Genomic DNA, 26,717 nt, shown 5'->3' with positions numbered 1-26,717 from the left:
AACTAAATCTTCATCTGTCAGCCGGGAAGTCGGTAAATGATGTCTGTGGCTGATAACTCCAGCAATGAAGAAATATGTAGAAATAGCGGGGCAGGCTCTGGACAAAAGAAGGGATGAAACTGCTGAGAGTAGGATGTGGGGACTAGGAAGATGTGGGGCATAAGAAGATGTTTTTCTTTAGAAGGTCTTCAGGACTGTTTAACTTTTTAAATCAAGTATATGTATCCCTCTGATAATTTTTAAATTAAAATGCAAGTACTATAAAATAGGCCAAGGACTACTGAAATATTTACAAATATGCCAAATGATATGTGCCATGAGATTTAATTAGCCATGAGATTTAATTAGCCATGAGATTTCAAGTGTGGAAGTGGAGGAAGGGGGGAAATGATTATTCTTGTCTCTCTCTCTACTTTTAAGTATAGTTATATATGATTGAAATTTTCTATAATAAAAAGTATTTTTTTAAAGAGGAAAAAGACATGGGTTATGAAGTCAGACAGGTATGAATTTAGTTCTAGCTGAGCCACTTAGTACTGTGGAGAAGTTACTTAAAATCTCTAGGCCTCAGTTTCCTCATTGTATGATGGAATTGACTGATGTGGCCCATTTTGTATGACCACTCGCCTTGGGCATTGGGATTAAACGAGCTCATGCCTGCAAAGGGGTTACCGGGGCACGGAGTAAGTGATTTAAACAATGTTTGGGTTTGATTGTTTTGGTTGCTTCTATTTTAGGTTTTTTTTGTTGTTGTTGTTTTTTTTTATTTTGGCATATTATGGGGGTACAGATTTTAAGGTTTCAATAAATGCCCATTCCCCCCCTCCCCCCAAAAGTCTGAGTCTCCATCATGACCATCCCCCAGATGGTGCACATCTCACTCACTATGTATGTATATACCCGCCCCCCTCCCCCCTCCCACCTGCCCAATACTATTTTAGGTTTTATAAAGAAGATTTAGCTCTAAAATTTGAGTTCTTTTAGGCATCTTATATTTAATTTTATACCTCTAATTATGTTCTGCCTTATATATTTGCTGTTTTGTGTTAATTTTCTTTCCTCAACTAGCTTGCTTCATCTACTCAGTTAGCAAAGATTTATTGCCGGGTGTGGTGGCCGAAGCCTGTAATCCCAGCACTTTGGGAGACTGAGACAGGAGGATTGCTTAAGGTCAGGAGTTCAAGAACAGCCTGGACAACATAGCAAGACTCCATCTTTTCAGAAAAATAGATAAATATTTATGGAGAACTTATGTGCCAGGCACTGAACTGGGTGCTGGGGAGGCAGAGATGAGAGACTGTTCCTGACCTAAGGACACACAGGTCAGTGGTGGAGAAAGATAGGAAAAGATGATAACATACAGCATGACAACTGCAGAGATTGAGATATACTCACAGGGGCTATGGAGAGCACAGAGAATCCTCAGTGTAGCCTGAGCCAGGTTTGAAGGATGGATAAGAGTTCGCCTGGCAAAGGAGAATGTGGAGGTAGGGGTGGGATGGTTATGTCGTGACATGCAGAGGTAGCAGCATTAGTCAAGGTCTAGAAGCTGGAAAGACCTGAGTCTGTTCAGAAACATTATTCAGTTCATGGCAAGGGAGTGAGGAAGAGATAAAACTAGACTGAGGAGCAAGGCTCAGATTGCGAGTGGCATCATACCTGAGACTAAAGAGTTCATAGGACGCAGAGGATATGGCAGGGTTTATTCAGGAGCATGTTTCTAAATAAAACATGAATTCAAATCTGCATCTGAATATTCAAGTTGAAAGGGGGAGGATGGGAGGTTGGAAAGCAGAGAGAGAGAGAGATGTCATAAAGGGAGATGGGCTGGCTGTCCAAACAGAGCCCCCCAGGGTCACTGTATCTTGATGTGCCTGGTGCTCACAACTTGGATTTTGGGGGGACATCTGGAGAAAATTAAGCCCTTAAGGGCCATCTCATAACATTCAAACTCTTCTGATATATGCAAGCAGGACTATGTTATAAATATACAGTGGCGGTTAAACCTCTTTAATGTCTATCACTGGAGACTGCTGTCCAAAGCAAGCCCTCCTGTTTCCAAGGTAGCTGGAGGCAGAATGTCAGGTGAGCCCAGAACCAGAACTTGGAGAGGCAGAGAGGCTTCCAGGGAAAGTGGGGCCTAAGGAACTTTGTCCTCATCATGACAGGGGACAACTTCTAGGGACCAAGGTGTTCCTATTTGCCCAACAATGGCAAATAAACACCCACCACCAGTTCCAACTTCTCACTGCATGCTCATCTGGCCCTTCTACAAAGGCATTCTTTCTTCAGCCAGAGCACAGTCTACTGGTGAGCTCCAGGCTTATTTGCAGCTGAGGCTCAGGAGTGTCCATTGCTCTGGTCTTCCAGGGTGAGACGCAACCTTTGCCCTCAGCTGTCCTTCATTCTCCTTACTGTGCTTGGGGGCAACCTGTCTCCAGAGATGGCTGAACTTCTCCAACACTTGATGACATTTCTCCTAAGTTCGCTTTCAGATATAATCTGAACTCCCTGTGCTTGGGCATCTTATATTTGGTCTCCAGGTAACAACTATCAGGCCAAACCAGAAAAGAGATAATAATTCAGGCTTGAACCAAGCTGGATAATGAAGTGGAAATGGATTGGGGGCACATCTATGGGGAACTGATAGTTTTTTGACTTGGAGATGAGGGAGAGGGAAGTGTTGAAGGTGATTCTCAGGCTGGAATTAGGTAAGAACCTAGGTGTTCCCTGAGGGTAGGAACCAGGTCTTCCCTGCTTCAGATCTCCATAAATAGGATTGCTGGGCTCATTAATCCAACTGATACCTACTGTACCAGATACTGTGCAAGGGATGGAACAGCAAACAAGACAGAAAAGAAGTGCCTGCCTCAAGTAGGTTATATTCAAGTGGCAAATACAGAGAAAGTAATTAATAAATAAAAATGGATAATACTTATAAGCTGTGGTGTTTTAAAGAAAGGCAACCAGGCAGAGGTGGCAGAGGTAAGGCCATCAGAACGCGGGAGCTGCCCACGCAGAGAAGAGGGGAGCAGTGGGCCAGGCAGAGGAATCGGCTCGTGCTAGGGCCTCGAGGCAGGAGAGACACAGACAGATGTGGTCCAGAAAGACCAGAGACACTCACAGATACAGCCTGGTGAGCAATGGAAGAGTGACATGCATGCAAGGACTTGAAGACTACTGTCAGAAGTTTGAGTTTCATTCTAAGAGACACTTCTGAAGAGTTTTGATTCAATTTAATCAGTGACATGATCTGATTTTGAGAGTTTAAGAAGATTACTCTGGAAATAGGATGTAGGATGCATTAGAGGGGGGGAGGACAGATCAAGGAGTTAGAAGGATGTTGCCATGGTAAAGGACAGCGTGATGGTGACTTGTACCAGGGTGACACCAGGAGAGGTGTAGAGAAGTAGATAGATTTGAGATACATCATGGGGTAGAATTCACTAGCGTCAGTGCTGGATTAGGTGTGGCAGATGAGAATGAGAGGACAAGATGACCCCCTGGTTTCTGGGTAGGTGTTGGGGTTGTTGACAGAGATGGAGAAGATTAAGGGGACGTGGGGAAAGGGAGGATATGAGAGGGAAAAAAAATCTAGATTTCCATTTGGGACATGTTAAGTTTGAGATGTCTGAGAAACAGTGAAGTGGAGACCTCAAGGAGAGAGTGGGTATGCAAGTCTGGAGCTGAAGATACAAACGTGGAAGTCATTAGCACAGACGATGGTATTTAAACCTACGTGAATAGCTCAGATCACTTAGGGATAAAGAGAAGCCCCAAGACCCAATCCTGAGACACTTATAGAGGTCGGATAAGCAAGAAAGACCTAGAGAAGGAGAGATTGGTGAGAAAGAATGGTCCATGAAGTAGGGACAGTACAGGAGAGAGTGGTGTGTTGGAAGCCGAGAGAGAAAAGGACATTTTCTGGGATAAATGCAGCTGGCAGGTGGAGATGAGCACAGAGACACATCTGCTGAGCTTGGCGATGAAATGGTCTTCGCCACCTTAGTAAGAGCAGTGTCACTGGGGTGCTAAGGAAAGATAATTATTCCCTTTCAGTTATTGCTAGAAGCAAGTTATGCTGAGCATCCATCCTAACCTTGAAAGTCACATAAATGTGGGAAGGGTTTCCAGGGGAATGTCACATCGTGCCACTGCACCAGCTGAGTTTAATTTCCCAGGAGCCCAGCCTTGCCCACCTCCTCCCCTGGCCTGCAGCTCTAGCTGCTAGGATGCCAATATCTTTAGCTCCAAACAAAGCATTAATTGTACCCCTGGGTCCAAATGATAACCTTTTTTCAAATGCTGCTTGTCTTTGCCTTTTTCTAAGCACAGTGATGGTCAAATCTCTCATCCACCCCTGCCAGCTTACTTCATTTAACAACTACATCCACCTTGAAGACAGAAATAGGAAGGGTTGAAATCCTCATCCTTGTAGCACAAATGACCAGGCCTTTTCAAATGACTGTGGACAGGAAAAACAGAAAGAAAAAAATATATACATCAAGCCACTAGATGGAAGTCTTCATTCAACTGCCTGTGCATTCAGAAAAGTGGAGCAGGATCCGTGCCAGACGGCGCAAACCCATCAGATTCATTCAGCAGTCATTGAACAACTGCTTTGTGCAAAGACAAATAACAATAATAATAATGGCTGTTCATGGCATCCTCACTCTGTGCCAGGCAGTCTGCTGAGTGCTTTACTTACGTTGGTTTATTTAATTCTCACAACTACTCTAGGAGGAAGGGTGCATTGTCATCCTCATTTTATGGGTGAGAAGACCAAATCTTAGAGTTACTTACTCTAAGTGACCGGCCCAAGCTGGCGGGTGAAGGAGCTAGGTTCAAGAATCAGCAAACACTGTCACAGTCTACAAAGTGTCTATGCTAGCTGTGGTGAGATAGGGAGGACGCGTCACAGTGGTGGGTGTGGTCACACAGGAAGGACCCAAGAAGGAAGGGAGAGAATCACAAAAGGCCCTGTCATGCATGCAGCAGCTCAGGCTAAAAACCTCAGGGTTGTCCCTCAGTCCTCACTCTCCCCACTACTCGGTTCCCCAGATACATCTCAGCCCAGTCTGCTTCTCTACAGCCACATCAGTAGTTCAAGCCACCACCATTAATCAGACGGACTCTCTGGACCACTACGAGAGCCTCCTGGCTGGTCCCTTGGCATCCTCTCCTGCCTCCTACGATCCTCCTGTCCCGCAGTTGATGGGCGTCTCCGCAATACACAGGTCACACCTGTACCCTGCCCAGAACCTTTCAGTGACTTCCAGTCACTCTCGTTGTCTCAAGGCCTTCCCTCCACGGCCTTTGCCTACCTTGTTTGCCTCATCCCCTGTGACACCTGCTAGTTCCACAACGACCAGGACAGAGTCTGGCATGAGGTAAACAGGGATTATGTGCTGAAGAAATGAAGGCAAGAATGAATGAGTGAATGAATAGAAAAGCCTCCTGGAGGGAGCCACGTTTGGGACGAGCATTAAAGTGGAGAAGGATTTCTCAGGCGGCAAGGCCTGATGTGTGAGGGGGTAAAACCATGTTCTCGATGTAGGCAACACCTGAGCACGGGCCAGAGGACTCCGGCTGCAGCACTATGTTACAAATAGCGGGGAGGGGCAGCTGGGTAGGCCTGGAGGCAGGTGTGCGTAACGTGCTTCTCAAAGTTGAACGTGCATTGGAAGCCCCTGGAGAGCCCATTGAAACAGAAATTGTTGGGACCCACCTCCGGAGACTCTGATTTGTACGTCTGAAATAGGGTCTGAGAATTTGCATTTTTCACAAGTTCCTAGGTGACGCTGCTGCTGCTGGCCCAGGCCGGCACTTGGAGAACGCTGGTATAAAGCAGTCGCCCTCGGTATCCACGGGTCCCGCATGTGTGGATTCAACCAACTGCAGATCAAAAATATTTTTTAAGAGTTGGATGTTTGTGTCTATACTAAACATGTACTGACTTTTCTCCTTGTCATTATTTCCTAAACAAGATAGTATTATAAATAACAACTATTTATAAGCTTTTACGTTGTATTAGGTATTACATGTAACCTGGAGCTAATTTAAAGCATACGGGAGGATGTGCATACGTTATATGTAAATACTACACCATTTTATGTAAGGGACTTGAGTATCTGTGGATTTTGGTGTCTGCAGGGGTGTCTTGGAACCAAGGGACAATTCTGCATTTGTGTGTCCGTGTGTGTGTGTGTGTGTGTGTGTGTGTGTGTGTGAATAAACGTGGTTTTTCTGTAAGTTTTAATTTGGGGGAGGAGGACTGGTACTTTAAAAGAAGGTTGCAATCACTGTGGGGTTTTTTTTGTTTGTTTTCTTTGTTTTGTTTTTTCCAGTGTGTAAATCTTTGGTTTGAGTGTGGCAAAGTCATACCATGTCACCAAAATGTTTGTACCCCCATAATATCCTGAAATAAATAAATAATAGAACGAACTAAAAGTAGATCTACTGTTCAATCCATCAATCCCACTATTGGGATCTACCCAAAGGGAAATAAATCATTATATCAGAAAGAAAAAAAAAATAACAGTAAAATAAACGGATGTAAAAAAGATATTCTATGCAAACAGTAACCAAAAGAGTTAGTGACTGTACAAATATCAGACAAAACAGACTTTAAGATAAAAATTTTATAAGAGACAAAGAAGGATGTTATGCAAATCACCGTTTTAAGCGTTTTTTGTAAGTCCTTTTGTTCTTGACTGTGAATGAGTTGCAGGATTGCTGGGGTCAGAGACAGAGCTGGGAGAGGGAGTGCTGGCCCGGGTGCCCCAGGGCCAGGCTGGGGAAAAGATCGGCTTTGCTAGTGGGAAATTCAGTGAAGTGAAACAAGTAAGAAACAAGTAAGTGCAACACTGCAACAAGGGACAACACAGCCACTTCCTCCTCCCTAGCCGGGCAACTGGGATCTGGCTCCACCCAGGTGTTCCCTGGGTTTCCCCATCAGAGCCATCATCCCGCCATGTATCTATAGGACATAAAAAAGTTTCTCGAGTTAAAGAGAGAACCCCCCAACCCCCACCCATGGGGGATCCTGAGAGGTTAGAGAGCCAAGTTTGAAATACCGCTCTTCAAGGCTCCCTGAAACCCCAAACTATTTACACAAGGTTTATGTTCACATGTGTGTTTTGAGGGTGGACCAAATTCTAGAGCCACACTGGCCATTAGCCACATGCAGCTATTTAAATTTAAATCAATCAAGTGTAAATAAAATTAAATTTTCTGTTCCTCGATCACCCTTGCCACATGGAGTGCTCAGTAGCCACGTGTGGCCGCCGTGTTGGACAGTGCAGATACAGAACATTTCCATCATCCCAGGGAGTTCTGCTGGATAGCACTAATCTAGATATTTCGCCAGCTTTTCAAAGGCACCCGTGACCAGAGAATGTTAAGCGCTGCCAAGAAAGCCAGGGACACTTCATTTGAAGGAGCCAGAACTCTTCCCTGGAGACTTGAAAGGTCATCACTATGACTGAGGCTCTGAGCAAGTCTGCCTGTGAATAATCTTTGTGTCCTTGTGTCCCAAAAATCCAACTCTGAAAAACTTTTACAAGATACTTAGATTTTATGCCTTATTGTTTATCTCCCTCCACCACCACCTTTTTGGAAATGGACAATTTAAAATTGTCCTTCTAAAAATATTTGTTATCGAGGCAGAATGTGGTGGCTGGCACCTGTAATCCCAGCTACTCAGGAGGCTGAGGTGAGAGGATCACTTGAGGCCAGGAGTTGGAGACCAGCCTGGGCAACATAGTGAGACTTCATCTTGAAAAAGAAAAAATATATATATATATATTTTTTAAATACATAAATAATATATATAATAATATATAAAATATATATTTTTAAAAATATATAAAAATATATAATAATAAATATATATTTTAAAATATATATATTTTTTTTCTATAAGAAAAGTTCTGTGAGTTCTCCAGAGCCTCTGTGCCCAACACAAGTCACAGTGTTAAGTGACCATGACGTTCCCAGTGACCTTGTCTCCTTTGGTGTGTGTGATGGCTCTAGGTGGGGGAGGCAGTCTTGGAGAATGCCCGGCTCATGCTGCAGATGGAGACTATCCAGGCGGGTGCGGATGACTTTAAAGAGAGGTAATGCTCCACAGCAGAGGGGACAGTCCCTCCATGCGTCTAGACTCCTGGGCAATGCAGATAATGCTGTCCTGGAGTCTGCCTCACTCACCTCCAACCTCATGGGGAATCCAGAGGCATGATCGCCTGGCTCAAACCCCTCCTTGTAGACACAAATGAGGCCCCAAGAGCTCAAAGATTTTTCCCAGTCACTTGGTTTAGAGCAGGGATTCTCAAACTCTAGTGTGCAGTCCGAATCACCCCAGGGCCTTACAGAAACACAGACTACTGTGCCCCACCCTTGGAGTTTGTGACTCGATAGGTCTGGAGTAGGGACCCAAAATTTATATTTCTAACAAATTCCCAGGGATACTGATCCTGCTAGTCCTGGGACTCTATTTTGAGAACTACTAGTTTAGAGCAATGGTTCTCAATCATGCATATTAGAATTACCTGGGCACTTAAAAATGCCAATGCACAAGCCCTACACACTAATTAAATCAGAGTCCCTTGGGGCCAGGGCTTCAGCAATTTTAAACCTTACTTAGGTGACTTAATGTGCAGCCAGGTGTTCTCATGTCTGATGATCCCTCCCCTACATTCCCTAGTCAGCCCCTGAAGGCATTTGGGTTTGCAGCCACTGTCCTGGAGTTTCACACTGGCTCTTTGGGGATAGAAACCACATTCCTCCTTCTGGGATTCTAGTCTGGTACTTAGCAGGTTCTCAGTAATGTTTGTTAAAGGATCCTACTGTGAAAAGGATAGTGATGTAGGCGCTGGCTTCCCCTAACCTGCATCTGCACTCCTGGAGGAGATTTCCTTAGAGCTCTGTGCTTCAAATGCTCCCTGCAGTGAAGCCAGGTTATCAGAAGTTGGCAGCCAGCTTTCATTTTAATAAATCAACATGTGACAACTGCATTAACAGTGCCCTCAAAGCTATTGGAGCAGTGACTTTCACTATTCATTGTCTAACAACCACATAATTGGCCCATTGGTAACATCTGTAATCTGATATTTTTCAGTTTATGCTGATTAAGATCCTTTATCTGCAGGTTTGAAAATGAGCAGCCATTTCGAAAGGCAGCAGAAGAGGAAATTAACTCTCTGTATAAAGTCATTGATGAAGCTACTTTGACAAAAATGGATCTGGAGGGTCAAATAGAAAGTCTGAAAGAAGAGCTCGGCTCTCTGTCAAGGAACTATGAAGAGGTAGGTGGAGGCCAGGGTTGCTGAGTTGCTCATTCACCTGTCACCTGTGCTTCGGAACATGGCGATGGCAGCTCATCTCAGCCTCTCGACGATGCTTGTCCGGGGCTGCTGGGAAAATGCCTGTAAAATACCTTCCAATCCTGGCACTGGGTCAGGTTGCCCCAGCAGTCTCAAACTAAATTAGCTTCAGGGACGAGTCTGGTACAGGAATCAGAGAAGGCAGCAGGTCTAAGCACTAGCAGGTGGAAGGAGGGAATTGGAGGGAGGATGCCCTCCTCAAAGCATTTTATGTCAGATACTTTTTTCAACACTGTATAGCACAAACGAAATAACTACTGAGGGTAGATCCAAGCTGTGGTTTACACACGCGTATTAGTGAATTAGGTCAGATCGTTGAGTGACAGGACTGAAGGGGACCCTAACAGTTGTGGAGTCCAGTTCCCCACAAGACTGTGTGATGCTAAACCACCCCTCACATATCACTGTCTGATCCAAGATCTAAGCTGCTTCCTGATGAAAGAGTCAAAACTCACTTAACAATGCTCACCTCAGGAAGTTCTTCCTGTGTCCAACCTTAAGCTAACCAGCAACCATAAGTCTACTTCTTGATCTTCTTAGCTTGGTCATTTAAGACTACATTTCAGCAGTAACCCTTTAGACACTCCAAAGTTATCTTTAAATCTCTTTCAGCCTAGTCTAGCTTTAGGCCTAAATTCATCTTGCTGTCATTGCTTACTTTTTGTTTTTAGTTAGTTAGTAATTTCGATTTTTGCTTTGGGCCTGGGCTTGTGCAGACCTAAAAAAAAATGCATCCTTAGGAAAAGAGAATAGGGTCCTTATACTGGGAAGAAGATCGGGGACTTTGCCAGTCTCTGTGAAGCCCAGTGCTTGGCAGTTGCAGAGTTAGAAGCAACAAAAATATTGCCCACAGAACCAGACTTCTGCTGGCTAGAATTCTGTGTCATTTGTTTCTCCCCTGTAACTCACCTAGGTTGTCTATTGTCATTTTCAGGATGTGAAGGTGCTGTACAAACAGCTGGCAGGGTCTGAGCTGGAACAAATGGATGTCCCCATTGGCACCGGTCTGGATGACATCCTTGAGACGATCAGAATTCAGTGGGAGAAAGATGTGGAAAAGAACCGGGTGGAGGCCGGAGCCTTGCTGCAAGCTAAGGTGAGAGGCAGGGCGAGCTTCCTCCACTCTGCCCTCTGCAGAAGGAGGCCGAGCAAAGAGGGAAACAGTCAACACGCAAGAAGAAATGCAACTGTGTAGTAACCAGTTCAGTCTCACTAGACATAGAAGAAACACAAATTAAAATCATAGCTTTTACTTACCTGTCTAAAAGCAGAAAATGGCTAAAATGGTATATCAGTGCTGGCAAGTATGTGGAGAAGTAGGTTCTCTACTGTGTTATTGAAGAGCACAAACTAGTATGCAGCATTTGAATAAGGGATTTGCAAATATGAATTGAGAGTGTTAAAATGTCTTTACCTACCAACTGAATAATCTGGACACAATCCTAGTAAAATAATTGAAAATATAAATAGTTTATGTCCAAATATACTCACCAAAACATTAGAAATGTACAAAAAAAAAAAAAACTGGGGCAAAAACATACAAGTCTTTAATAATGGGAGAAAGACCATGCTACAACCTAACTATGCCATGTGCAACAAAATATCAGGCAGTTACTAGAAATGATGTTTATGAAGCATTTATAATAGCAAGGGAAAATGCTCATGACATAAGGTAACATAAGGAAAAAAAGAGAGTACAGAATGGTATATGCCAGGAGCCAACAAATTTTTTCTGTAAAGGGTCAGATAATAAACATGTTAGGCTTTGTGGGCCAGATGGTTTCTGTTGCAGCTACTCAACTCTGCAGTGTGAAAGTGGCCGTAGACAATAGGAGACAAATGAGCATAGCTGTGTTCCAATAAAACTTTATTCACAAGAACAGGAGGGGAGCTGGATTTGGCCTGCAGGCTGTAATTCACCAACCCTTGGAAAATACAGCAGGGCAAAGAATGCAAACAAAGATACTAGGCATCAAAAAACATTAGAAACAAAAGACTAAAATTTCAGCAGAAATGGGATGATTAGGAAGAAAAAAAGCAAGAAAAGACTAACATGTTAATGATGTTAGTGGTTGCCTTGGAGTGATAAACCAATCTGACACTTTGAGGTGTTTTGTCTTTTTTGTACAGTATTCGAGTATTTCTCAAGTTTTTCTAAAGTGGTATGAATTACATTCACAGAGGAAAAACCACTTTTATGAACCATCATAAATAATAAAGGAATTAGCCAGAAAATAGAATGCATAGAGTTTGCTCTTCTCTTCTCCACCTCTCACTCATGCATGACTGGCATTTTGAGGCAGAGGATGAAAACAGAGGAAAAAGGAAAATGTGAAGGAGTGGGGGAAATAGGTGGATATTTCAGAAAAGGCAAAAGGCTGCCTCGGAGCTCTTGTTTGCCATTCCATGGCTTGCAATCCTGGCAACACAGCAGAATTATTTCAGAGCACTTTCAAAAATGCCCATACCGGGGCCCCATCCCAGACCAATTAAATCAGAAAGAGGGGAGGGACTTTGTGATTTTGGTAAAGCTCTCTGGGTGATTCCACATGCAGCCCGTTAGAGAGACAGGAGAGTTGTAAAAGGTATGAAAAGGAAAACAGGAGCACCTTTTCTGTCCTTCCCCCCACCAAGCTCCCTCCAGCCCCTGTGCCCCAGATAGCAACAGTGGGGTCTTCACCGCTGTTGGGCCCCCCAAATGTTCTCCAGCCCAGAAATCATCTCTCACTCCCCCATTTCTCTGCCCCCACCCCCTTTTAATTGCTTCTTTTCTTTCTAGCCCTCAATTTCTTGACCCAGGTCACAACAAACACTTTTTTTTAACGGCAAATAGTGTCTAGTAACTTAACAAGATGAAGCCCCTGAGCCCCACCCAATCTGGTGAGAAGTAGAACAACGCAGAGGCAAAGTGAAGCCAGACCATAGACTTGATTTTTGGTCCATTGCCTCTTTTCTAAGAGACTCATGAATGTTGATGGTTAAGGACCCCAGAGACCATCTGGTCCCATTCCCTCACTTTAGAGTTGAAGAAACTGAGACCCAGAGAGTGCAGGTGACTTCCCAAGGTCACATAGCTCGTTGGTGGCTCCATAGTTCAAGTTTCCTGGCTTTTGGTCCAGGGACCTTTCCTCTGCATTGGGCCGCTTCGTTTCTCCCCTGGCTCTGCTCCCAAGTCTAAATCCCAGCGGCCAGCAGCTTGCAAACTTGCTCCTGCCCTAACACTCCCAAGGTGTACACCACACTGTAGGGATTGTTTATTTGGGAAAGGGCGGGCCATTATAATTAATTTTATTTATTTCTATGCAGAAATAAATCCTGCATAGTTTGAAAAAGAAAAAAAAAACTGGTCATTATTATTCACCCCTTACCCCTTTGAGAATTACCCTAGCCCAACAGTAACTCAAACATTAATTCTGAACAGATTCATTAGTGTTTTTTTAATAGAGCAATCTGAAAGCTACATCTCAGAGAAAACAGACAGTATTTGTTTTAGTTTGGTCAATGCTGCCCTGGCCTCTTACAGAGAGACAGTGCTCAGAAAATATTTGCAGAATGAGTGAATTCCTCTGATCATCAACAGAGATCAGAACTGACAGCCAGGATTCCTCCAATAAATAGTTTTGTCAGTTGCAGTTGTGCCCTCAGGGGCTGACATTTGCCCATTCTGAGCATCTCTTGGCGGTTTCTTGGCGGCAAAGTGTAATCGTGAAACGGCTTAGTGCACACTGCTTTCAAAAGCTTTTGTAAAGAGATGAAAACATGCATTTAATTACCTTTCAGACCAGGGAGGCTGAAAATTAATTAACATGATTAATTTATGTCTTAGTTTAGGTCCCCCCAGAAGCAGATCCTGAGATAAATGCTGCAGTGAAGGTAGTTTACTTGGAATTTGGGGGAGGGGGGAACCAGCAAGATACTAGTAGAGGAGAAGCAGAGAAGGCAACCAACAAAAAATGCATTATCAAACCAGCCAGCACTGTGGGAGGCTGGAGCGCAAACCCAAGGAAATCCTGAGAAATGGTTCAGAATTCAGGAGAGAGGAAAGGCGAGGGAGCTGGGATATTAACACCATCTCCCATCAGTCTTCCAACATCTGCTATCAGAGTAACCTTTCTAAGGCTTCAGAGAAACTTTCAGGCAAAAAGATGCAGAATCAGCAGTGAGAAACTGGGGAGCTCTAAAGTGTGAAAGCCTGAGGGATAAAGGTGGTGCCATTGGCATCTGCTACAACTCATCTCGATTTTCCTGCCGCAAACTGGAGTAAACACCGAAGATGAGAATGCAGCCCTGACTGATACCTTGATCGCAGCATTGTGAGACCCTGAGCAGGGGACTTGGTAAACTGTGTCTGGACTCCTCCCGAGCCATGGCAACTGTGACAACATAGACATATGCTGCTTTAAGCCACTTCGTTTGCAGTTCGCTCATGCTCTGCATAATGATGTTTTGGTCAACAATGAACCACATATAGGATGGTGGTCCCATAAAGCTTATAACGGAGCTGAAAAATTCCTACCACCTAGGAATTCTTAGGCATTGTAAAGTCATTCCTCGTGTGTTGTGGTGATGCAGTGTAAACAAACCTACTGCAGGGCCAATCATGTAAAAGTCTAGTGCATACAATTACGCACTGTAAGATGACCCCTGCTCAGGGTCTCACAATGCTGCGATCAAGGTATCAGTCAGGGCTGCATTCTCATCTTAGGTGTTTACTCCAGTTTGCAGCAGGATTCAATTCCTTGCAGTCATGGAACAGAGGCCCTCACTTCGCGGCTGCCAGCCCCGTCCACAGGCAGTTTACATGCTGGCTGTTTGCTCCTCCCATGCCAGCAGAAGAGCTACCTTTTTAAGCCTTTTATCTGATTGAGTCCAGCCCACCTGGGTACTCCCCTTTTGATCAACTCAAAATTAACTGATTTGGAACCACAATTATCTGTTCGAAAATCCCCTTGTCCTTGTCACCTAACATAACCTAATCACTGGCATAACGCCAGAGGGCAGAGATCACAGAGGCCACCTTAGGATCCTGCCTACCACACCAGCTCCCCAGTATTGAGGCAGAGGCTAAAACTGTGCCCACCCCCACCTCCTGCCATTTAGCCTCCTCTGCCAGGCAGACAGTTCTGTTCTCAGGCTACTTCCTCCAGGGGGTACAGGTCCCCTCTTCCTTGTCCAATTTCTCAGCCTGTGCACTGAGAGGTCTTTGCTCTGTCACCCTAAGCCTGGTCTGCAGTTGGTTCCCAGCAAAGCAAGCTCTTTTTTGTCTTCTTAAACTTCTCTCTGAGATGTTCCTTCCATTCCCTTTTGCCCAAAGCGGAGTCCACACCCTGATTCCCTGAAGCTTCTTTTTTCCATCCCTCGCTCACTGCAGCTGGAAGAGTGTGCAGTACCCAAAGGCTGGGGGAGAACTCCGTCTGTATTAATAGTCCCCAGGGGCCAAGGACTTCAGAACAAACAGATGACTCCTGTGATACCTGCTCTGACAGTAGGCCTCAGGTCACTGTGAGGCATCTGCACTCAGGAACTTTATCTGAGCTGTAACCATCATGCCTTAAACAGTCAAGATGACAGATAGTGGAAACTATTAAGAACAAATAGAGGAGAATAGATTGAAATGAATTGTGAGGCTTCTGGTTGTTGACAGTCTTAGAGCTAGAAGAGATATCTGAGATTGGCTAAAGCATAGTCATCTATTGGAAATATCTGCGATAATGGAAATCGTCTGTAATCTACACTGCAATCCACTATGATAGCTACTGGCCACCTGGGCTTATACAGCACTTGAAATGTGGCTGAGGAACTGGAATTTGAATTTTATCTAATTTTTATTTAAGTAGCTACATATGACTTGTGGCTACCTTATTGGACAGCGTAGTTCTAGACTTACCCACAAGGAGACTAGAAACCTTGGATAATATGTCTCCATGTCATCCATACTTAAAAATAATAATTTGCCCTGTAAAGGCAAATATTTTACATAGGCTTCTCTGCCTGTGCCTTTTCTGTGCTTGCTTTTACCAAGAAGAGTCAATATTTTCCAAGATATATGAAATCAGATTAAAATGAGTTTCTGCTACTCAGACTCCAGAGTGCAGGATGGCCGGCTGTGATGAGGCCATGTTAGCCAACTGGGAGAGTTCATTTCCCCAAATCCTCACCAGTACTGTGAGTTCTCACATTTTGTGATCTTTGCCAATATTATAGGTAAAGAATGGTTTCACAGTGTAGTTCTATTTTGCATTTCTCAAAAGGAATGTGGAACATCTTTTTACATGCTGGATTTCATACCTATTTGCTTTCATGTATATTATCAGATCTTTCACCCATTTTTTATTAGGCTTTGGACTTTTTTAGTGTATTTTTTCAATTCAATTCAATTCAATTATTTAAATTTTATTTCAATAGATTTAGGAGGTTATAAATGGCTCTTTGTCACATGGATGAATTGTATAGTGTGAAATCTGGGTTTTTAGTGTACTCATCACCCAAATAACATACATTGCATCCAATAGGTAATTTTTCATGCCTTACCCTCCTTCCCACCTCCGAGTCTCAAATGTCCATTATAACACTCTGTATAACCATGCATATCCATAGCCCAGCTCCCACTTACAAGTGAGAACTTGTGGCATTTTAGGCTTTGGACTTTTTATTACTGATTTTTAAAAGCTTTTTTTTGTATATCAGAGAAATTAGTCCTTTCTCTGTGATTTAAGTTGCACATATGTTCCTAGTTTATCACTTGTCTTTTTACTTCATTTATTGTAGTTTCAGCTAACTCAAAAAATATTGTTAGCTAATGAGGAAGGGTTATTACAGGAGCCAGGTGAGCCAGTATTTGGTTCCTATAGTTGTATATTGCAGTATCATATACCAACCAGTTGGTACGGCTCAGAGAAGAGTGGGGAGAATCAGAGTAGTTTTTCCAAGAGAAAATAAAAAGACCCCCTCATTGAGGTAGGTACCGGCTAGTCTCTGCCTGTTCTTTGCTCTGACTGTAGAGACTCTCGAGCCGTTATCTTCCATGTTGTTTTCAAAGCTACATCTGGTTGACAACCAATATCTAGGTATCTATACAGGGGATTGCCCAACACTGAAACCTCCTTCTTACACCTTCTACCAAGGAATCTCCACTCACTCATTCATTCAAAATCCATTTTTCAAGCACAAACCAGGTGCAAGGCTCTGCCTTGATGCTCTGGACACAAAGTTCCTGGCTTCAAAAAATGCCCATCCCTGGCTATCTGATTCTACAAAACTAAAAGCATATTTTAGATATTCTTTAATAGATCCTTCCCATAAAAGTTGTAGGGACCCTACTTCTAAAATAGTAGATTCATAAAGATGAAACAACCCACATCCCTGAGGAATTAAGACAGTGTGGACCATATTCTACACTCAGTCTCCTAGAATGAGACAAAGCAAAGGAGTCCCCTCTTCTTAGGAACGGAATGATCTTAATAAACCAGAACAAAAATACTATGATTTAGACTTCCCAAATAACTACTTTAAGAAGAAGAATCTATTTTTCCCTTCGGAATTAGACTCACTGCCGAGCCTCTTCTGCTGCCCTTATCAAGAGGGTAAGCTTACTCATGACCAAGGGGGCAACAAGTCCAGGAAGCCATTTGCTCTTCTGTTTTGTCTTTGGCCACTTTGACAGAGCCTGGGAACTGACCCTACACCCAAAAGAGAGCAGTTTCAGGAGCCAGGCAGTTCTTGAGTAAACTCAAGGAGAAACTTGGCCTAGGCTAGCCAGGCCAGCGATTCTGCCAGTGTTGAAGCTTCACCAAGTGAGCCATGCACTTCTTTTTAATTCTCGCTAAGCAGTGCCTGTGTCACTGGTGCAGACTGGACGGCATCCAGCCTTCTCTCAAATAAATCCTACATCTGGCTGGGGGAGGTCAGGAGCGTGTGTGCTGCCTGTCAAAAGCTATCCTTAGCTCAACAACATGACACCGCGTGACCATAAAATGACTTACAACTGTTACAGTAATGATAGCATGGTCCTCCTAATGACATGGAGGTTTGATCTAATTCCATGCCTGGTAGATCCCTCCTTTTCTTCTCTAGTCCCTGGCATGGGCCTGGCCCACATTGTAGACCTTCCATAAATGTTGTTGAGCATGTTCTGGGTGTAATGAGCCATGTTAGGTACCGAGGAGTAGGGTAGGTGAGAAGTTGATCCTGCACACAAGACCTGCAGTCTAGTGTGGAAGTTGGGCAGGGGGTAGGAGGAGGGAGGAAATGGATGGAAAAACCACCCTCCTACGAGGCAGAACAAGATGTGCCATGAGAACAGAGCACTTTCCAAAAGCCAAGCACCTGACAGGTATATTTTCATTTTATCTTCCCAACATGAGATAGGTATTGTGATTTTTATCCATTTATAAAGTAGGAAATTAAGGCTCAGAGAGGTTAGGTAACTGGCCCCAAAGCACACACTTAGAAAGTAGCAAAGCTGGGATTCAAATCACACATTCTGGCTCCAGAATCAACACTCTTTTTTTTTTTTTTTTTTTTTTTTGAGACAGAGTCTCACTCTGTTGCCTGGGCTAGAGTGCCATGGCATTAGCCTAGCTCACAGCAACCTCCAACTCCTGGGCTCAAGCCATCCTCCTCCCTCAGCCTCCCGAGTAGCTGGGACTACAGGCATGCACCACCATGCCCGGCTAATTTTTTCTATATATTTTTAGTTGGCCAGTTAATTTCTTTCTATTTATAGTAAACACAGGTCTCGCTCTTGCTCAGGCTGGTTTCAAACTCCTGACCTTGAGCGATCCACCCGTCTCAGCCTCCCAGAGTGCTAGGATTACAGGCATGAGCCACTGCGCCTGGCCCAGAATCAACACTCTTAACTACTAGGCTGAACTGGACAGATCACAAGAATGGGGGACCTCGATTCATTTTCCTTTTTAAGAATAAATAAGTGATATCTTGTGGAATGTGAGGTTGGGAGGCCTTTGTCCTGAGAGGCTAAAAGTTATGCCAGGCTTCTGTCAGGATCTTTCCAAACCATGGGTCCGTGCCCTCCTGTGGGAAAAGATTCTTCTATGATACAAGATTGGGAACCCCTGGGGACCCAGGGGGCCATGGCTTTCCCTTCCTTCATGACAGTGAACACTATGAGGTTAGCATAATCTTGTGAAATCTGAAAAGTGCTTAAGAGCCAAGGCAGGTAACTGTGCCCTGTGGCAGAACAATGCTCTTAGAAAGCTGTTGTTCGTCAGTTGCAAAAACCGTAGAGCCCAAGTGACTTGCTCAAACCTGCACAGCAACTGCTTAGAAAAAGACAGAAGACACTTGAGGCAGAGGGCTCATCTGGATACAAGATCTGCTGAGAAGGAACCTGCTATTTCAAAGATCAGGAAGTATCATCACTCTCTGTCCACACTCTGCCCCCTCCTAAACACTCACCTTCCCCTCACACTACAAAGTGGCATTTCTCCCAATGCCGGGTCATCGGCAAGGGCATTTTTAGGAATGGCAATACTAATCAGCAAGGTGGGTCAGCTTTCGAGATGGTCTTTTTCTCTTCCCCAACCCCCATTTGTATCTCCAATAGTCAGACTCTCAAATACTTGATTATGACTTACTCAGAAGCATGCTGACTTTCTCCTCTCACATTCATCCTTCACGTGCAATAACATGCTAATTTAATTTAACATTTTTGAAATTTGAAAATCTGTGTTGTGTTTCAAAATGTCAACATGCTCTCCTGCTCCAGAAATATAGATGGAGTGCAAACATAGGCGGCTCAGCTGCTGTGCAGGAGAGCCAGGACTTTAGCTGGTTTCAAAGTCTGGGGACCAACATCTTTGAATCTCATTACATACCTTAGCAACCGCACTGAGCAACAAAACATAGTCCTACCTTCCTGTCCTCAGGGCCTAGGATCACACACCTACTATCTGAGCTCTGAGAAGAAATCTGGAGGCATTGGGTTGAAAATGGAAACAGAAATGGAGTTATTATAGCAACCAGAAATCATAAATCTTAAAATCCATTGGAGAAGAATGTGTAATTCTTTTAGGTGAGTTCAAGCAATTAACTGGCAAGTATCACTTGTGGTAAGATGATTTGAGACGGTGTGGGACACAATATTAAATGGCACTGAAACTTACAGTGATCAAATTAATTTCTTTTTCCATGTTAAACTAGAAGAAAGTCTTTGGTGCTGGCAGAGGTTTTAACACCTCTGCTATACTTATTAATCTTTCCCTTAAAGAAAGAGAAAGCAGGCTTTGGGATTTGGCAGCTTGGTAGACGATGGTAGCTGGAATTTAATAACATTGGTTTGTTATAACTTTATTAATTTTTCAGCTATCTACTGTCCATGGCAAGTGATAATGTTTCGTTAGTTTCTGTGGCTATGTAGAACTTTTCTTCCATGGACCAGGTAGTTGCAATGCAGACTGCTGGGCCCTCCTGTGATGCCCAGCAACACACCATTGTATGTCATTTCCAATACACAGATACCATAGGTGTAAATAACCTCAATAGCATAGAAAATAGTTAGTAAATGATGTGTTCAAGTATTTATTACCATGTTAATATAATTTACTTAATTATAAGTTGATATAATTTAATAACCCCAAAGAAAGGGAAAAAACAGGGTATTTGGAAGGAGGATACTTCAGAGTGATTCACCTACATTTTGGGGAAGACACATCCAGTTTTAGCGGTCTTAAGTTGATGGATTAAATACTGGTTGTTAAGAGCACAGCTCTGGAGTCTGCTGCTGGGCATGAATCCTGGTTCTGTCCTTCAAAAGCCATATGATCTTGAGCAAGTAACTCAACCATTCTGTGCCTCAGTTTCCTCATATAATATGAAGGTAATAGTGACATCTTCTTCATAGGGTTGTAAGGATTAAATGAGATAATAAACTTAAAGCTGTTGACATGGTGTTGGCACAGAGTAAGTGCCTAATACATATAAGTTATTATAGGTAGTATTTAACTTATAGTGGCTTTTACGAACTCGTCTGTTGGCTACTATTACTTTTTACATATACAAAATATATACAACCAATGTTTTTATATTTCTAAGGTTCTAAAATCGTCCGTGTGCATAATCTGATAGCAGCCTCATAGTGACCCCAAGCCACAGCCATTATGTGATTTTCATTCTTCCTCACTCACATCTGCCTTCTGTGGGCGGGGACTGAGACTCTGAGTGGCTGAATGACAGCCCAGGGACACAAGTCATTGGCTGACCAATCAGAGCTGAGCCCAGGGCTTCTGTTCTCCTTTAGCTGCTCCAAACCCTTTAATGGTCATTTTGTGGCCTCTGTAAAGCCTTTAAACAGTAAGAATAGGAGGAACTGCTACTGAAATATGAGCCTGTTGACTTAGAATTTCTTAGTCAATCCATTAGATTGGACTATTTTTTTTTTTTTACATTACTCTATAAATAAGTAGTCCTATATGGTAAAAATGGTAATTCCAGAAAACCAGCAACCTACAAGAGAAAACTGTTTTTTTTTTTCTTCCCATATCATGGACTAGGGGACATTCCATCAGACTTCATTGAAGAAAATGGGAGTGGTCTCTCTTTTTTCACCTTTTCCCCAGCAAAGAAGAGTAACAGTGACTTGCTCCCCTGAATGTATTGGCAGGGGGATCCAAATCTGTCCATCTTGCTCTGGAGAGAAGTTTCAAAACGCAGACCTTGCATTTGTTGTCATAATTGTGGCTAGACTGTGGTTTAAAAAATAAATCAGGGACTATCAGATTGACAGAGATCAAGTTGGATACCTCCTTGTTTGAGGAAGGTATGGGACGACTGGTGCTGTCTTACAGAGCCAGAAAGGGTTACAAGTTTTCTAAAGGGCAACTTGGTAACATTCACCAAAATTACAAATATATGCCATTTCAAATCAGAAGTTCCACTACAGAAATTACCCCTCAAAAACACTCCCTGTGTGAAAAATGAGGATGTAAGGTTATTCTTTGCACCATTGTTTGTAATAGGGAAAGACTGGAAACAATCTGTCCATCAGCAGAGACTTCTAAATAAACTACAGTACTTCCAAACAAGGCAATATTATGCAGCTGTTAAAAAGAATATACTCAGGTGGGTGGCTCACACCTGTAATCCTAGCACTCTGGGAGGCCAAGGTGGGAGGATTGCTTGAGGTTAGGAGTTCCAGACCAGTCTGAGCAAGAGTGAGACACTTTCTCTACTGAAAATAGAAAAATTAGCTGGGCGTGGTGGTGCACACCTATAGTCCCAGGTACTCGGGAGGCTGAGGCAGTAGGATTGCTTCAGACCAGGAGTTTGAGGTTGCTATGAGCTAGGCTGACGCCACAACACTCACCTGGGCAACAGAGTGAGACTCTGTCTCAAAAAAAAAAAAAAGTTCTCAATTTATGTATACTAATACAGAATAATTTCTGAGATATATTAAGTACCAAAGCTGGGGGGAGGGGTGAAACATATTTATTTGTAAACATATGAAATATCTCTGGAAGGAGGTATAAGAAGTATAAGAAACTATAAACAGAAGCACTGGGTAATTAGGACACAGGGAGAAAAGGAGACTTTCTAATATACATTCTTTAGGGAACCTTTTGAATCCGATTCCATTTGCAGGCATCGTATGTTCAAAATAAATGTTTGCATACAAGTTGGTGAAAGGACCTGTAGAAAAAAGGGCTTTTAAATCCGACAGCTGTGTTTCCCTGGGTAGGGGCAGTGGAGAGGTGATTAGAAAGGCTTTGAAGGAAGGATGCATTCAGGTCTTGGCTCATCCCTGCTCACACTGAGACCTGACTCTCCACAGCAACAGTCGGAGGTGGCCCACACGGCCCAGACCCAGGAGGAGAAGCTGGCTGCTGCCCTCAGGGTGGAGTTGCACAACACGTCGTGCCAAGTCCAGAGCCTCCAAGCTGAGACCGAGTCCTTACGGGCCCTGGTGAGTGGGCCAAAAAGAGCCCTGGTATCTCCTGTGTTCATTTTAGCTCTCCACTGTCCAATCTTAGTCATACAGGTCATGGTTTGCAAGGGATTCCCGTCTCACAGCTTATGGGCTTTGAGGCCGGAAATGTCTTCTGACTCCCAAGGAGCATCAGCGGCTGTCCCACCAAAACACCCCTTACGCGGCTGCTGCTGCGAGTGCTGGCTGCTAATGCCCACAGCTGCCCACTTCTCCACAGAATTGCCCTGGGCCAAACAGAAGACACCTGCCCCAGCCGCCAGCCAATGACTGACCACCATGGGGCTTTAAAAGCCCAGCCCAATCGTCAGGTGGGATAATCCTTACCTGTTACTCCTTTTGGAGTGCAGATGAGAAAATGATGATTGGAGTTCGCATGATACGTGATTATACGTCTCTGCGTAATCAGAGCCTGCAACACTCTGATTGCTCCTATCTGATTCTTCCTGAAAAAAAATAAAAAAATAAAAAAATAAAAAAAAATAAAAGCCCAGCCCACTTGCTTCACTGTGGAACCAGTTCTACCGTGTAATCGGTGGTCTTCAATCTTTTTGGCACCAGGGACCGGTTTCACAGAAGACAATTTTTCCACGGATAGGGGTGGGGGGAATAGTTCCTGGATGATTCAAGCACATTATATTTATTGTGCACTTTGTTTCTACTATTATTACATTGTAATATATAATGAAATAATTACACAACTCACCATAATGCAGGATCTAATGCCTCCGCTGATCTGACGGGAGGTGGAGCTCAGGCGGTGATGCCAGCCATGCGAAGGGCTGTAAACACAGATGAAGCTTACCTGGCTCACCCGCTGCTCACTCCTGCTGTGTGGTCCATGGCCCAGGGGCTGGGGGCCACAGGTGTAACTTGTGCTCCAGGGCCCTCTGTGGGATCACTTGTAGCCAGATTCCAGTGGACACCAGGTCCTTGCTTAGCACCTTCCCCTGTCCCGTCCTGCTTTCCTCATTCCCCCTCTTCCTGAGAGCAATCCTTAGTTATTTACAAGTGCTGGCATCCCTGTCTCGGGCTCTGCTTCTGGAGAACTCAACCTAGGACACCTAGTAAGCTCCTCAGACTCGCTGTGTTTTGCAGACAGATCTCTCGTGTTATTAATTGTTAATTAAATACTTAAATGATAAAATTAATAAAAATAATAATGCAGCAATCCACCCTGTAATCTCTGGGATGGACTGAAATTATGTTAGGTGTCAAACACAGTTCCTCCTAGATGTCACCCCCAGGGGGTCATTTGTACTCTTCTAATCACAGTTTTGTTGGCACAAATCAAAGTGTGTGAAGGGGTTGGTCTGTGTAATCCTTGTGCAGCTAAGATGGTCTGGACTGCAATGAGGCCCATGATAGGTTCTGAGTGAGTGCCAGGGGATGTCAGAGAAGGATCTGAGGGAGAAAAATCCAGAGAAGTAGAGTCACAAGGGCTCAGCTCCTTCATTTATCCCTTGTGTAAACAGGCAGATCCCCAAGCCACAGTTTCCTCTTCTGCAAAGTGAGTATGGCAGGCATAGTCCACCCCAATCTCAATGTTTCTATGAGGAGCCAATGAGAGAATGCACGTGAGCATGCTCTTCTTACTATTAGCATCACTTTGAAGAACGTAGTATGTTCTAGGAATTTTACCAAGTGCTCTGGGGACATAAAACTAATTAGACATGGTCCACGTCCTAAAGGAATTAATGTGACTTCAGTGGAGGGGCTGATATAACCACAGGAACCAGAGGCTCTGAACGTGAGGGGGTGGCAGGTGGGAGAGAGAGATCGCCGGCTCCTGCTGTGGGATGCGGAGGGGAGGAGATGAGCAGAGTCGAGGGCGGGGTCTGGCAATGCTCCACCCGCCACACCGTCTGGCGCTGACGCTACCCCTCTACCAGGCACAGCAGGCCTGTGGACTCAGGTGCTCAGACTCTGCAATCTCGAACCCTGGCTCCTCTACTCCCTGGCCTGAGTGCCCCCTCTAAAGCTTTCGTTTTCTCACTTGTAAAGCAAGGGCCTATTTTGGTTATCCTATCTCTCTGATGTCTTAGTGGCTTAAGAAAACAGTGAATCATTTGTTCTCTCATTCTGTGATTCAGGCAGAGATCAGCAGGGATAATTCTCTGTTCCATGTGGCATCTGCTGGGACTGGAACACCTGAGAATGGCTTCTTCAACTCACACATCTGGCGCCTCAGCTGTGCATCTCTTTTTCTCTGTACACATGACCTCTCCATGTAGCTAGCTTGAACTTGCCTGTACCATGACAGTCTTACAGTAGTCAAACTTAGAGGCTGTAGCCTCTGAGCTTAACTGCAGGGCTTGAAAGTCCCTGAACATCACTCATACCACATACTGGTCAAAGCAGTCACAAGACCAGCCCAGACTCAAGAGGAGGAGAAAGCTCCACCCCTTGATAGGGCATTGGCAGGATCACATTGAGAAAGAGCTTGTGGAATGGAGATCATTGCTGCAGCTGCCTTTGGAAATGTGATCCACCATAGACTCATACTAGAATTTACCTGATAAACTCATAAGAGTGACTAACTAGATAATGCACATCAAGCCCTTGGTACAGTGCCTGGCACAGAGTGAGCAGTCAAATGGCATTTATTAATGATTATATAAAATTAATAATCATATACAATTATTATAATCACTAGTATAGTAACCCTGAGTTGGCATCACCAGCCACCTTGTCACTTCACTTAAACCCCATGGAACAAATGGAAAAGGAATTCAGACCCCTACCCAGAAGACTTTGGAGCAGTGGCATTCTGGCTGAGATCATGACCCAAGACAGGCTGCCTCTGTCCCCTACTGGTTCTAGTAGATCACATTTTGGTCGCTGGGCCTTGCAGCCAAGGTGAGGAGCACAGACTGAGCCAGACTAGGTAACAACCTCTCGTACTGTTTTCAAATACAGAAAGTTCATCCAGCCATCCCTGTTATTCTCAGAGCAACCTGTGCACACACAAGGCCCCTGCAGCTTATATAAGCCTCAGACAGCTGAGCTGGCAAGACTTTCAGCCCTTTTTGCCAATAAGGCACTGTTTGTATTGGAAGCCAGGCACAAATAATGGTGCTTGAGGCCTGCTGAACTCTGTGTTCAGTCAACTCAAATCAGGAATGGAATTCAAGGCCAGAAGTCACAAAAGGTCACTATTTTACTTTACAGAGGGTTTAGCAATTCAAAAAAGTCCCTTCAATTTTCCAGACACCTGCAGAATAAGTGTGCTTCCGTGATCTCAGTTTGCTTGCTGGTGCTGTCTGCGTTGCTGAGTGGGCCAGGGTTACGAGACCTGCAGCGGTAGCCTGATTATAGTCCAGGCCTCCTCTCTTTCTGCAGAACGTCAGGTACTTAGGTGGGGAAGCTGGATTTGGGCAGCAAGTGAGATGGACAACACATAAGACCTTTGATAGGGGTTCCCACGAATGCCCCGTTGGGCCATGGGTTCTAAGTCAGCAAAGAGAACCCTCAGGACACAACGAGAACTCACCTAGAAGGTGGAGTAAAAACTGCAGACAGATCATCCAAACATGATTCTGTGAAGAGGTTTTCCAAATCACAGGTGTTACAGATCTAGTGTCAACAACGATTCACAAACCAACCAGTTTCCTATAAACAAAGAGAAAACACAAAAGGTAGGAACAAATGATTCTCAAAGCCAAGGTGGCCATTTCTGCAGCCTTACTGCTACAGAGGGATTTTTCACATCCCACTAATCAAATAATAACCCTAGACCAGATACTGATCTAGATTCATTTTCTAGTGATTATATTTTGCTTCTTATAAATGTACCTAGGATGGGAATCTGACTCAACACTCTCATATCCAATGGAAATAAGATTTGAATAAGATGATATGATTCTCCCTGCTTAACAGCAGTTGGGATTCAAAATGGTGTCATGACCAAGAATCTTCCATTTCAGCCTCAGTGGTCAAAAGGGTATCAAAAGTCTCCTCCTGGAGGGCAGAGTACAGAATCTTGTTTCATTGATACAATCTAATTTAAAAAGATATTTATCTGTTTTTTATGTGTTATATATAAAAGCCAGATACTATAGGTCAACTATAATTAAAACTATTAGAAAATATTAAACACAGATAACAGTTGTTTAAAGTTGTTTATTGATCAACTCTACAGTTTTCAGGGCATGGTATATGGGAAGGTGAGAAGAGGTTTCCTGTCTAATGGGGAGACAGATAGGTAGGGCAGTAAGTGTAACTGTAACATAAGTGCTGTCATCTGGGGCAACCTGCACATACCAAGCACCTACCCTGTGCCAGGTCCTGACTTGGGCATGGGAATTACAGAGACTCAGTTCCTTCCAAGTCTCACTGTCTCGTGGAAAAGGCATGCTTAGTCCACTTGTAAGTTCAAGGGTATACCTATGCTT

General features: G+C 43.9%; 1 protein-coding gene and 1 non-coding gene across 2 annotated transcripts in view; both read left to right on the top strand.

Annotated features, from left to right (window-relative positions):
* Positions 1-26,717, top strand: part of BFSP2 (beaded filament structural protein 2) — a 58,880-nt gene that overhangs the window by 28,220 nt on the left and 3,943 nt on the right. Inside the window, exons 2-5 of the mRNA XM_012766853.2 lie at positions 8,035-8,117; positions 9,149-9,305; positions 10,318-10,479; positions 22,171-22,302. Of these exons, the coding sequence (XP_012622307.1) occupies positions 8,035-8,117; positions 9,149-9,305; positions 10,318-10,479; positions 22,171-22,302 (534 nt within the window). The remainder of the gene's footprint in view (positions 1-8,034; positions 8,118-9,148; positions 9,306-10,317; positions 10,480-22,170; positions 22,303-26,717) is intronic.
* LOC142875419 (U8 small nucleolar RNA) lies at positions 22,628-22,764 on the top strand. Its single transcript, XR_012922775.1, has one exon. It is a non-coding gene; the product is annotated as a U8 small nucleolar RNA (small nucleolar RNA).

The sequence above is a fragment of the Microcebus murinus genome, chromosome 1 (genome assembly GCF_040939455.1).
Source record: "Microcebus murinus isolate Inina chromosome 1, M.murinus_Inina_mat1.0, whole genome shotgun sequence".
Taxonomy (NCBI): domain Eukaryota; kingdom Metazoa; phylum Chordata; class Mammalia; order Primates; family Cheirogaleidae; genus Microcebus; species Microcebus murinus.
The sequence above is the reverse complement of the archived record's forward strand: the minus strand, read 5'-3'. Positions and strand labels throughout refer to the sequence as shown.